At 44.9% G+C, this 13,436-nt stretch overlaps 1 protein-coding gene across 5 annotated transcripts in view; it reads left to right on the top strand.

Moving 5' to 3' along the window:
* LOC138959059 (polymerase delta-interacting protein 3-like) overlaps positions 1-13,436 on the top strand; it is a 162,735-nt gene that overhangs the window by 124,227 nt on the left and 25,072 nt on the right. For all 5 annotated transcript variants that reach the window (XM_070330416.1, XM_070330414.1, XM_070330413.1 and 2 more), the window contains one exon: positions 1,889-1,985. In XM_070330416.1, coding sequence (XP_070186517.1) covers positions 1,889-1,985 — 97 coding nt within the window. The remainder of the gene's footprint in view (positions 1-1,888; positions 1,986-13,436) is intronic.

The following is a 13,436-nucleotide window of genomic DNA, read 5'->3' as shown; positions in this document are numbered from 1 at the left end:
TCTTTAGCAAGTGTCTTGCTACTGGAGATTCTGGTGTACATAATTGTCTTGTTAGAGCCCTCAGCAGTTTTCTGTTTTGGTCTCTGCACATTCGATCGGAAACTCAGAAACTTCCTTTTATCTCACTTAACATGGTGCGGTGTAAAGGTATCTCGAAAGTCATGTTATTCAAGTGGTCCTCCACCATAGTTAGACAAGCTGTGGTATTGTGGCGGATTCAGTCGGGTGATGTCAGGGCGGTTTTGCCCTTTACTACAGCCAGGTCTCATGAGGCAAGATTATGTTTTCCTCTCTAGCTGTTCTTCGATTTGGTCTCCTGGCATTGGTTCTTGAGTCGGCTTACTGGCTTGCTTAAGATGTTTTTCATTGGTGTCTATCTCAGAGATGTCTCTTTTTTGAGACAGGATGCGTTTCTGTGTTGCCTGCTCGGGTAGCGGTAGGACAGATTCTCATTTCCTGATTGGGTAAAGTGCCCTCCACCTTTAGTAGCAATCTGCTATATGTGAGTTGGGTAAGATATGTAATTTAATCAAAAATTTTAGTAATAAATTTTCATTTGATTAATATACTTACCCAACTCACATCGTTTATTCCCTCCAGCCTCCCCGCTGTGGGGGTTATATGTTTCTAAAAAAGAAGTGAGTTGGGCTTCGTTTTGGAATGATGCAAATGGCGGCGTATGCGCACGCATACGGGAGTCAGACTACAGGGTGGGCCATAAAAAGTGTCCACATTTAATTTGTTAATATTTTTCCTGTAAAGTGATATTTTCTTTTCTGTTTCAGATAGAATTTGAGACAAGCATCTTAGAATTCTTTTAAAGCCTGAATGGATCGCATTCCAGTACAGGAAAGGACCAAAATCGTTGAACTTTACTTTGCTACCAATTCTGTGGTTCTCGCCCAGCGCGCTTTTCGGGGAGAGTTCCCTGGCCCAACAACCCCTCCTTTGCCAATTGCGCACCACACTGTTACTTTTTCGCGGCTCAGTGGTGGCTGGATGTGTTCATGGGGCTGATTAGGTGCCCAAAATCTCATGTTTTGTTTGTTGACATGTCCACTCAAACGAAAATGGGCTTCATCGCTGAAGAAAATGAGGTCGAGAACTCCTGGGTTGTTTTCAATTCTTTCAGAAATGCTTTGACTGAATTCTAACCTTTCTCTTTTGTTTGCATCAGTTTGTTGTTGGAGAATGTGTATCTTGTACGGAAACAATCCTAAGTCTTTGTGTATGATCCTTCGTACAGATGTCCTCGAGATACCGACTTCCTGTGACAGCCGCCTTGTTGATTTTCGTGGGGATTCCTGCAAACGGTCCCTTACTGCTTCAATGTTAGGTGGACTTCTAGCAGAAAATGGTCGACCACTATGTCCTCTATTGTTATCTGCGAGACTACCAGTGTTCCTGAATTTATCCACGAGGCGCTTCACAGTTCTCGCACATGGACAGTGTGTGCCAGGGAACTCTCTCCGAAAAGCGCGCTGGGCGAGAACCACAGAATTGGTAGCAAATTAAAGTTCAACGATTTTGGTTCTTTCCTGTACTGGAATGCGATCCATTCAGGCTTTAAAAGAATTCTAAGATGCTTGTCTCAAATTCTATCTGAAACAGAAAAGAAAATATCACTTTACAGGAAAAATATTAACAAATTAAATGTGGACACTTTTTATGGCCCACCCTGTAGATATTGGTCTGGCATTATGGGTAGTGGTCACTCTTTTTTTTTAGAGTGGTCTCCCTTGTTTACCAAGGGGACGCATACAGCGTTACCAGCACTGAACCAGGGTTAATTGCTATATGTGAGTTGGGTAAGTATATTAATCAAATAAAAATTTATTACTAAAATTTTTGATTTAGGTTAATGTGATGTGCTCAAATTATGTTTCAGGTCAGCCTATGTTTGTTAAGTTGACAACACCACTGAATGCTAAAATCATGAAAGCCCCAGCCTCTGAGGATAGTCCCAGCTTGCCTGCTTCCCTCAGGTATGTGTTGTAATAACTGGTGAAGTATGCTTTTAATTGCACATACTGCATAATCTGGAATTGGGTAGACTCATTTCCAATCCAGCGCAGGTGGGAGACCGGCCTTTCTATCCCCGCAAGAAACAGCACATGGTAGATGTCTAAAAATTGTATCCCTCAAAATGTTAGATAATTACACTATTTTGTATTTTATATTTTCAGACTCACAGGCCTAATGAGCAAGCCATTTTCCAGTGACAGCTAAACTTGCGCACAAAAACAGTAGTCTTCTTCAGGGGTGGGACTTTTCCGCAAATCCGCGGATTTCCGCGGACACAACTTACGAATTCCGCTGGAGTAATCTATTTTTTCCGCATCCTATTTCATCACAGTATCTATAACTTGTTGACTGAATGATATGGAGAGAAGTGAAGATGGAACAGAACACTGGAGGCTTGAGAGTTAAATTGTGCTGATTGAAAACTCCTGATATTACTAATAGTCATTTTGAGCTTCATGCAATGCATTGAATCATACTATTGCCAGTATTGGATTATGGATACATGGTTCATAACGTAAGTATGCACCATTACAATGTTACCATTGTTGTGTGAATTTGTTTGTTTTGATTTTTTGTCTTTTTTTGTTTTTTTTGTGTCTTTTTATATTTAGTCAAGTTTTGACTAAATATTTTAACATCGAGGGGGAATCGAAACGAGGGTCGTGGTGTATGTGCGTGTGTGTGTCTGTGTGTGTGTGTGTGTGTAGAGTGATTCAGACTAAACTACTAGACCGATCTTTATGAAATTTGACATGAGAGTTCCTGGGTATGAAATCCCCATACGTTTTTTTCATTTTTTTGATAAATGTCTTTGATGACGTCATATCCGGCTTTTCGTGAAAGTTGAGGCGGCACTGTCACGCCCTCATTTTTCAACCAAATTGGTTGAAATTTTGGTCAAGTAATTTTCGACAAAGCCCGGACTTCGGTATTGCATTGGTGGCTTAAAAATTAATTAATGACTTTGGTCATTAAAAATCTGAAAATTGTAAAAAAAAATAAAAATTTATAAAACGATCCAAATTTACGTTTTTCTTATTCTCCATCATTTGCTGATTCCAAAAACATATAAATATGTTATATTCGGATTAAAAACAAGCTCTGAAAATTAAATATATAAAAATTATTATCAAAATTAAATTGTCGAAATCAATTTAAAAACACTTTCATCTTATTCCTTGTCGGTTCCTGATTCCAAAAACATATAGATATGATATGTTTGGATTAAAAACACGCTCAGAAAGTTAAAACAAAGAGAGGTACAGAAAAGCGTGCTATCCTTCTTAGCGCAACTACTACCCCGCTCTTCTTGTCAATTTCACTGCCTTTGCCATGAGCGGTGGACTGACGATGCTGCGAGTATACGGTCTTGCTGAAAAATGGCATTGCGTTCAGTTTCATTCTGTGAGTTCGACAGCTACTTGACTAAATATTGTATTTTCGCCTTACGCGACTTGTTTTTACTTAATCCAAACAAATTGAATTTTAGTCTCAGAATGCACCATTTTAATGTACCATTTAAAAAAAATTCTTAGGCAAACGACAAGAAGAAGAAGAAAAAATTTCGGGGGAGCATGCCCCCAACCCCCCTAGAAAAACGTGATTTCCTCTTTTTTCATTACAAGAGAGTCCCACCCCTGCTTCTTGGATGCCGTTTGTATATATATGTCACAGTAAATTCTCAAAACCAGGAAATTTACAAAATCCCTAAAAATTTCAGTAAATTTGTAAAATTTCCTGCTTCACTCAGGGATTTTGTAAATTTCCTAAAGATTCCACCTGGTTTGAAGGGCCAGGAAATTTGCAAATTTACTAAAATCATATTTCAAGGAAAACGAGTGCTTGAATGAACTCCACTTCTTCAGTTTGGCAGCATTAAAGTCCACACACTGTTATCTCTCTCAGTCTCTCTCTCTCAGTCTCTCAGTCTCTGTCTCTCTGTCAGTCTCTCTCTCTCTCTCTCTCTCTCTCTCTCTCTCTCTCTCTCTCTCTCTCCACACTAAATGGGTTTGGTACAAAGCTCATCGACCTGTGTGTATGCTTTGATCTCAAAATCTTGAATGGTGTTTGCAATGCGACAACTCCAGACCTGTCAATAAAACCCCTTCCAAGGCCAACCTGTATTAATATGACTAGAAACTGTATTCAAGGTAACAATCCCTTACAAACAGTAACATTTTTGTTAAAAGGACAAAAACCAGCTGTTTACCTCCGGAATGAATGTTCATACTACAGAACGGAAAATAACCATGCTTAAAAAATTTCTGACAAATAAAACAAAAAATAACACAGTTGCCTGCCTCCCTTGTCTTGAGGTAAATTATCAATAATTACTGACTCAAAACTTGAATTTAAATGAAAAAAATTGTTTCCATTTGGTAACTTTCAAAATGGCTCACTCAGGTTAAAAGGAAGAAGGTTTGAAAAATGGCATAGGCACTGTCAGGTCTATTTTTAGTCTTCATTTGCATAATCTCTCATGCTGCTTTTCAATTCATCATTTCTGGGGTTAAATTCTCAAATGATGGTTGAATCATAGATTGAATTAAAAGAGAAACAAGTTACTAGTAAGTTTGTTCTACTTTCTAATTTTCAAAAGAACTCCATGTATCCAACTCAAATCAGAACTGGTCAGAGATCATGCAATTATCTGAAACTGGGAAGGACACTGAAGCCATGGAAGTGGGCTATATAAAGGATACACTGACCTAAATATTCAAGCAGTCGATCACTCCAATGTGAACCCAACACTGCACCCAACACTGCAACCGGGGTGTGTATGAGTCAAATGTCATGCCTGAGTATGTGTGTTAATCTTCATTTGCATGTGTAAACTGTTATTGTTGTCAAGATCACAGCAATGACAAGTTAAAGAGAGTTGCCCTATAATTTGGTTTGCCCGTAGACCGTACACACCTAAAATTGGATAAATCCCGTACAAAATACAGGAAAACCGTATGGGTTGACAGCTGTGCAAGTTTACTAAGTTTACTTATATCTCCCATAGTGGTAACAGTGTGGTGGATTATTGTTTAGCCTCTGTTGACGAAGCCAATAACATTCACGATTTAACCATTGGCGACAGAATTGAATCGATGCATATGGGTTGTTCTCTGGAGCTGGGTACCAAACTGTGACATGGGAGTCAAAAACTGAACTAACTTCAAATTCAACAACATGTGTTCATATGATCTTTAGGACACTGTGAGCATAACAATATATAAATAAAGCTATTTTGTGAACTTAAGAAAAAAAATCTTACCATTAAAGCAGCAACGAATGGTCAAAATAACATCGTAACATGAGTGAGCAGATGAGAAACGAAACTTCAAACCGTCGGCTACTGGTGATGTTACCACGCAACGGTACAACGGGTGCATAGATAGCCTTCCCCAAGAATGCTGTGTAGTTTAGCACAAAAGAAGTTTGATACAAAATCATTTTGATTGAAATAACAGGACAAACAACAATAACATCGTAACAGGAAAAAGGGGAAACCAAATGCTCTGACAGTTTTAGATGGACAGATTGCAAAACCTGTGGACGTTATTTGCTTTTTTCTTGCGTTCTACATGCGTGTTACGAAGTGTGCTAAACTAGTGACAGCCAAAAATAGTCGTGCGTTTGTGATAAGTGGGTCTGTGTTGTGCAAATGAAGTTCGGGCTGCTGTGAAACGACACGTTACAAAGTTGACCACATACAACTAGGGTTAATATTTCAGATTGTGTTAATCTTCTGCAAACAGTGCTCATGCATGCGTTTATGATGAGTTACAAACTGTTCATGGGCTTTTTCGTGTTTCTTACATTCCGTACGACCTAGTTATTGCTTCATCCAACAGCATGTCACAAATTACCCGCCATTTTGGCCTCTCATTTGGACGTATTTGCCCAAATTACGAATACACAAAACGTTATCTTTTTTGTAAAAATAGTGTTTAATAGCTTTAACATCATCAAGCAACATTCAGAAACACTTAAAGAAGCGTAGTAACGAACAAAACTGTCAAACTTATTATTTCAATCCAATGACCTTCTGTGGTTCCCAACTCCAAAGAACAACCCACATGCCCGTGACCTATTTGCTTGGGTTGAAAGTGAATTAGCGCCAGTCCCTTAACAAGCACGTGTCTCAAAAGTTGTGTGGCACTATGCAAAAAAGAATGATTTTATTGAAAGAGTTGAATCAGACGATTTTAAAGCTAATTTAAAGGAAGCGTGCAACGTCATCAGCACAGATTTGGACGAGGGGTTGGACATTTTTAATAAAGCAATGTTACAGTCGGCAAAGTGCATGACCAAAAAAGTCGGAGGTGACGCTGTAGGTAGAAGTGCGTCCATGCATGGTTTGATATTGAATGTTTGGAAAAGAAGTGATCTGCGAGACAGTTGCTGAGAAGTTATCAAAGAATTAAAATGGAAGAAAAAGCGATAGCTAAGCAAAAGTACGCTGAAGTCAGGAAGGAGTGTAAAGATCTTTTTCGAACAATGCCAACAGAGTACAGGTTAAAAAAAGTTGATAACATATTGTATTCTGCTGATAAACCAAAGGAATTTTGGAAGGAAATGTAATAGAAAGAGGTGCATTCCAACTCCGTACCAAAAGAGGCATGGTACGAACATTTTAAGGATGTTTTAAACACAGATACAGTTGAAGGTGAACCCGAAGACGATCAGTTGCCTGATACAGATATCAGTGACGAAATTCTTGACAGTGAAATAACTGAAAGTGAACTTAGAAAAGCAATAAGAAATTTGAAAAATGGTAAAGCGGCAGGGTTTGATGGTGTGTTGAATGAAATGTTGAAAATGTCTGAAAGTCTTATTTTACCTTTTTTAGTTAAGTTGTTCAACAACATTCTTGAGAAGGGGATGTACCCAAGAGAGTGGTCCAAGGCCATTATTGTGCCGTTGCGTAAAAAAGGAGACTGTTACAGAGGAATTTCTCTCACCAGTATGTTGAGCAAAATTTGTATGTCTGTTCTGAACGCTCGCCTGTCTGTGTGGTCAGAAAATAATAACATTTTAGATGAAAACCAGGCCGGTTTCCGGAGGAATTACTCAACTATTGATCATGTGTTTACCCTTTACGCTTGCGTCCAGAAACAATTTTCACAAATTGCCAAACTGTAATGTAGCCAACATAGATTTGTGTAAGGCTTACGATAGCATTAAGCGCCCCGTGCTCTGGTCAGTGCTTTTTCGATTAGGCATACAAGGCAATATATTCAAATGACGTCACTATATCGCAGTCTTTGGGGTCCAAAGAATCAGACCGCGATATATGTGGTTTGTGTTATAATCGGAAGGGGGAGGGCGTTTGGCGTTTCGCAATATAGTCGGGGTCGGGGGGTCGGCTTCTAGCATGTCTTATACCCCGAAGAACTTGGTCTCTTGGGCTTGTACAGCACCAACCTCAAACCCCCCCCAACACACCTTGTCCCCAACCTGTTGTGGGAAAAGAAAAGTTCAGTTGAACCTAGACGAAAAGTCCAAATGTCATGAATGTGTGTGTGTGTGTGCTATTTTGTGACTCAAAGAGTCTTCGGCTCTCACCATCTCTATCTCCTCCCGGGAATCTGAACTAATAGCGGGCGGTCTGCCACCTACCCCTAACGCCGTTCCCCCTTTCGTAGCTGGTCGAGATATTCAGACCACAGAAAATGGACATCCACCCCCCATTGGAGAAATGGAGAGAAAAAAAGAGGACATGTTGGTGTGCCCCGATCCCCGTCCACCCTCGGTGTCGCACAGGGTTTGGAAGTATGTTGAAGAGACCGCACGTTGGGGCTTTTTTGCCTCTTCACAGTCTCACACTCATTTCTGGCTGGGCTGACTCAAGCTCTTACGCTTAACCCAAAGCCCACGGACCCTCTTCCCCAGGGCGCACCCAGACCAGTTTTCTTCCTTCGGGAAGAAGTTAAGACCCCGAGGCTCTTATCTTTCATGCAATCCTTGGGTTCCTCTATCTCTTACACTATGGACGCCCTCTCTATTTTAACTTTATTCTGCTTCGTCAGGACCCGGCTCTGGCCTCCACCGCTATCCGCCTTGACTGAAACGCACGTTCCACCCTGCATCGTACTCCTATCTCTGAATGGTCACTCTTTGGCCCTTACGTTTCAGTTACCCTCGGTGCCACAGCTGAGCAGTTCAGGCTGCACAGCTCCCTTGGAGTGGCTTCTAAAGCCTCCTTTCGCCCTCCGGCAAAGAGAGCAGCCTCACATCCTTCCACTTCGGCCCCTGCAAAGCGAGCACCCTCCTCCTGTCAGTGTTTTATTCCAAGAGAATTCATTTCCACATGGAGATTACTGCCTCAATCCGGGACTCAATTCGTAGGATTTTGCTGCATCCATAGACCTGAAGGTTGCTTACTTCCACATCCTCGTCCATCCGTCCCAAAGATCGGAAATTTCTCAGATGTGTGTGGGGGAACCGGATTTTTCAGTTCTGATCTCGACCATCCAGCCTTTCTCTGGCTCCCAGGTTTACTACCAATGGCTCTCTCAGGAGTGGTTAAACAAAGGTGTACCCATCGTTCTTCCTGAAGCAGAGATTCAACTGTACACGGATGCCTCTCTCCACGAGTGGGGAGGTCATGGTGGGGCACTCTGCGCTGCCGGTGTCTGGGGTCAGTCCCTGGGGTCAGTCCCTCTCCGGTCAGTCCCTCTCTGGAACTCGGAAGCGGTGACCCTTTTGAGCCTTCCTTCCTCACGTCGGAGGGAAGTCTGTGAAAGTGTTCACGGACAACACAACAGTTTCATGTTACATCAACAGGCAAGGAGGGACTCGGTCCCCCATTCCCTAGCTCTCAAAGCAGAAGCACTCCTTCTTTGGTGTGCAGACCAGAATATCATTCCAGGGAAACTAAACAAACTGGCGGACATGCTCAGTCGTCCACGTGGAATCATCTCCATGGAGTGCCCGACTCTTTCTCATTCGGCCCTAGAACAGATTTGGGGGTATTGGTTCAAACCCCTTATAGACCTGTTTGCAACAAGGCTCAATTTCCGCCTGCCAGTTTATGTTTCCCCTATCCCGGACCCACAAGCCTGGGCCGTGGACGCTTTGACACTGCCTTGGACGGGACTGGAAGCTTTATGCCCTTTTCTCTCCTGGCAAAAATTCTGAGGAAAGTTCAGTTAGTACAACCCTGCCTCAACCTCGTAGAACCAAACTGGCCAGCACAACCTCATGGGTGAAACTAGCCTGTCAAGTGACTGAAATCCGTCAATCTGAGAAAAAAAGTCTGACGGAAATTCCGTCAATTCGCAATTTTGAAGAAAAAAAGAAGAAGAAAAAAGAGGAAAACAAAACCCAAACTTTAACTTGCGGAATGCGTTTTCGAACTGCTATAGTGAACCGGTTGCAGTTTGCCCGGAAACGGAAGCGCTCCTGCCCGTGCTCGTGGTAAACCCCGTAGGTGAGGTTTCTTCGATTTCGGATTCGCTCTGCATCACGATAATTCTTTCGCGTTTTGGCAGGCATTAAATTACATACACTATACCCAACTCACATATAGCAATTAACTCTAGATCAGTGCTGGTTACGCTGTACGCGTCCCCTTGGTAACAAGGGAGACCACTCTAAAAAAGAGAGTGACCAATCCCATAAGGCCAGACCAACTACCGGTCCGACTTCCGTATGCGTGCGCATACGCCGCCATTTGTATCATTCCACTCTCAGCGATCCAAGGGTCTGGTCGCGTTTTATGTACGCTCCTGCTGTTATCAGCTTTTCACCTTGGTCTTAGGACTTCGGATTCACCCCTTGGTACCGCCTGAAGCTTTACACCTGTTCCTATGCTGTGTGGGGTGAGATCTTTCTGATTTATCGCAACTTTAGCGACGTTTTGTCGCTGCTTTCGAACTTATAAATTTTTTGACAGAAAATTTTTGTGAGTTTGTTGTTGTAATGGCGGAAGCTGCACTCAAAGATAGTGCGTTGAAGAAGCCTAGTTCGAGACAGGTCTCGGCTGATGCGACTCCTAGGAAATCTTCGCGAAGGTCTAAGAACGCTGGACTTGACGCGTCTTTGACTTCTGATTCGTCTTCCACTAAGTCACCCGTTTTGGCTGACAAGAATGTTAGCCCCTCTCCGTCTAACGTTGCCTTAGATAAAGTTAATGTTTCTGGCTCGGCCTCCGGTGTTTCGGATGCCACGGCTTGCCCAGGTTTAGCTGCCGCGGACGTAGCTTCTCTGTTGTTGACGCTTAGTGCGCAAGTTTCGACATTAGTGTCGGAGTTGTCCTCTACTAGGGAGGAACTTCGTGCCCTCCCTTCCGGTGTTTCGGATGTTTGTTCTCTTGGCAGGATCCGGTCGTCTCCTTTGACTTCCACCTCTACTTCCGCCCGGCCTTCTGCTACTGTGACTCAGGCAGAAGTGCATGCCTCACAGGATGGTGGCTCACGCTGGGTGTCTTTGCTGAACGTGCCCGCACATGACAAAGGTATGTTGACACCGCGAGTAGCTGGGTTCTCTGGCGAAAGCGGTGTGCGAGGTCAGGAGCGAGTAGCGTGCCAACGAAAGTTGCGCCGCGAAAGCTCAGATACCGCGGCTGGCCCCTCCTGCCGTGACAGGGGGTCGGTTGCGGGTCTGGGCCCTGATCAGCGAAAGGGTAAGGCTCTCGATCCGCTCCTCATAGAGAGTGCCGGCGAGGTGCTGAGTCCTCTTCCGCCCAGGGGGCAGGAAGTTGTCAGTGATGATCCTTGGACGGAACACGATGTGTCCGGGGGTCAGTTTCCGGACTGCTTTCAAGAGCAGGACGGAGATACTGACGAGGGTGCTCCTTCCGTTCCGGGGGACACCCAACTGAACTTGCCCTTCAAGCTCCCTGCCATGGTGGCACGGGCGGCGGAAGCGGCGCATGAGTTCTTCCCGGAAGGGGTGGTGGAAAGTAAGATGAATCTTGCCCCACCCCTTTCGGCCCTTGACGATTTCCGGTGTGCGAGGGAGCAGAAGTCTCACTTCCGTTTTCGGGAATCGCCGACTGTTGCTGTTGAGATGGCTTCTACCCTTAAGGGTAAACGGCATGCTCCGATCCCTCTGCTGGCTCAGCATGGTGAGGTTCCGGAGGAAGTGTTGCCTTGGGTTGTGAAAGAGGGGGATCGTCCTGCTTCCTCTTTGCATAGCTTTAAGTTGAATCCGTTTCCGGTCAACTTGATCGAATCCTTTGCTTTGCCATCTTGTGCGCTTCCGGTCTCACCGGAACTGGCCAGTTTAAGAGAGGATGCCTACAGGAAGGACAAGCCTGTCCCTTGCACTGAAGGTTCTCTGTTGGCCATAGAGGAGACTGGAAGGTCTCTTCTCGAGTTGTCCTCTGTCTCTGAATCATTACAGAGGTCGCTTTCTCGATCCATTGCGTCCTCGCTCGATCCTTTTGAGTTTCGGTTTGACGCTTCTCCTGCTGTGGCTACTACTCTCCTGTCTACTTTGGCTAAAGTGACGAGAGAGCAGATGACTCTGTCGGCAAGGCTTTACACCCATGCGGTGCTGTCTAGGAGGTCAGCCTTTTTGGCGGGTTCTAAGATCGCGGACAAGGCGACCATAGAGAGTTTGAAGGTCTCGCCTTTTTCGGAGGGTGCTCTGCTGGGTCAATCTTCTCTTGATGCTTTCAGGAAGGAGACCCAGGATGCGAGAGACATTGCGATCGCGCGCATCGCGCAGCATGGTTTCCAAAAGCCACAGAGCAAGTCCAGCACGCAGACTCAGGCTGCCAGCAAGCCTCAGGCTTCCTCTTCTGGGGGCGGCAAAGCGCAGAAGCAGTCCTTTGCCTCTAGGGGTAGGGGCCGTGGAGCGCCCTATCAGAAGAGGGGGCAGTCTTTTGGAGGCTCTAGGGGGTCGGGGCGCAAGCCTCACCCCCAATGAAACTCCCCCGAACGGCACGTCCCGGTAGCCCCCGCGCTCGTTGTAGCGGGCGGCCCGTCCAGGGCCCTCACTTCCTGGCTACAATTAGTGGACAGCAAGTGGGTTACTGGGATCGTGCGTTCGGGGTTCCGGCTGCTCTGGTCAGAGAAGAAGGCTCCTCTGGTCAGGATAATCCCGCCCTGCAGGGCTCCAAAGGATCAAGAAGCACGAGATGCTGTTCAAAAGGAAGTGACTGCTCTGTTGCTCAAGGGAGCAATAGAGGAGGTCATAGATCTGAGGTCTCCGGGGTATTACGGGCGGCTGTTCGTAGTACCAAAAGCCTCGGGGGCTTGGAGGCCGGTCTTGGATCTTTCCTCTCTGAACAAGTTCTTACGAACAATACGGTTCACCATGGAGACGGCTTCCTCTGTTCGGGAGGCGTTGCGTCCGGGGGACTGGGCGACGTCTGTGGACTTAACAGACGCGTACTTCCACATCCTCATTCATGTTTCGGACAGGAAGTGGCTCCGCTTCCCCTGGGGGGGCAAAGCATATCAGTTCAGAGCTCTGCCGTTTGGCCTGTCGCTAGCCCCTTGGGTGTTCACGATGGTTGTGCGGCAGCTGTGCGCTCTTGTAAGGAAGGACGGGGTCCGGTTAAGAGCCTATCTGGACGACTGGTTAATCCTACACCAGCAAAAGGATCTCTGCGATCTGCATACTCAGACGGTTCTGAGTCAAGCTTCGCAGCTGGGGTTCTCGATCAATCGCACAAAATCGGAACTGGTTCCATCCCAAAGATTTTCGTATCTGGGCATGGAGTTCGACACGCAGGCTTGGTCAGTTCGTCCGTCTCAGAGACGAGTGGACAAACTCCAGGCACTGATACGCTCTCTCGACGGAGAGAATCAGGCCAGTGCTCGGGTTCTTACGTCGGTTCTGGGGCAAACGGAGTCTATGGCAACTCTTATCCCGCTGGGCAGAGTGAACAAACGGCCGTTTCAGGTCGCTCTGCAGTCAAGGTGGGACCAGTCAGTCCAGGATTGGAACGTTCAGATCCCTCTTGGGACGTGGTTTCTGGAGACCACTCGCGCGTGGCTGCTCCCGGCGCTCTTTCAGGGAGTTCCCATTGTGTGCCCTCAGCCAGAGAAAGAGCTCTTTAGGCAGGTTTCACAATCTTCAATCACAGACTTCCTTTTTTTTCAACAAAATCAATCTTGACAGAGATCTTTGAAATAGTGTTTTTATTAAAGCCTTACATCCTCCTGGATGGAATCAAGACAAAAACTTGTATGGAGACGCATTCTTGTCGACATAATGTGATAGCTTGTTACAGTACTCTATCAAACAAAGGGATAGACGTAAACAGAATTGGGTAACGATTTATTCAAAGAATATTGTCCAGAGGCTTTAATAAATTAAGCAATAACAATGCAAGCAAAATATCATTTCCGAGCTCAGTTAAAAAAGCAGCAAATAAGGACTAATTATGGGAATTCCGTTCTTCTGAACTGCTATTTCGCTGTGATGCACGTCATGAGCATACCTTCAAAAGTAACAATGTTAAT

Source organism: Littorina saxatilis, linkage group LG2, assembly GCF_037325665.1.
Source record: "Littorina saxatilis isolate snail1 linkage group LG2, US_GU_Lsax_2.0, whole genome shotgun sequence".
Lineage (NCBI taxonomy): Eukaryota > Metazoa > Mollusca > Gastropoda > Littorinimorpha > Littorinidae > Littorina > Littorina saxatilis.
Note: the sequence above shows the minus strand (reverse complement) of the source record. Positions and strands in the feature narration are given on the sequence as shown.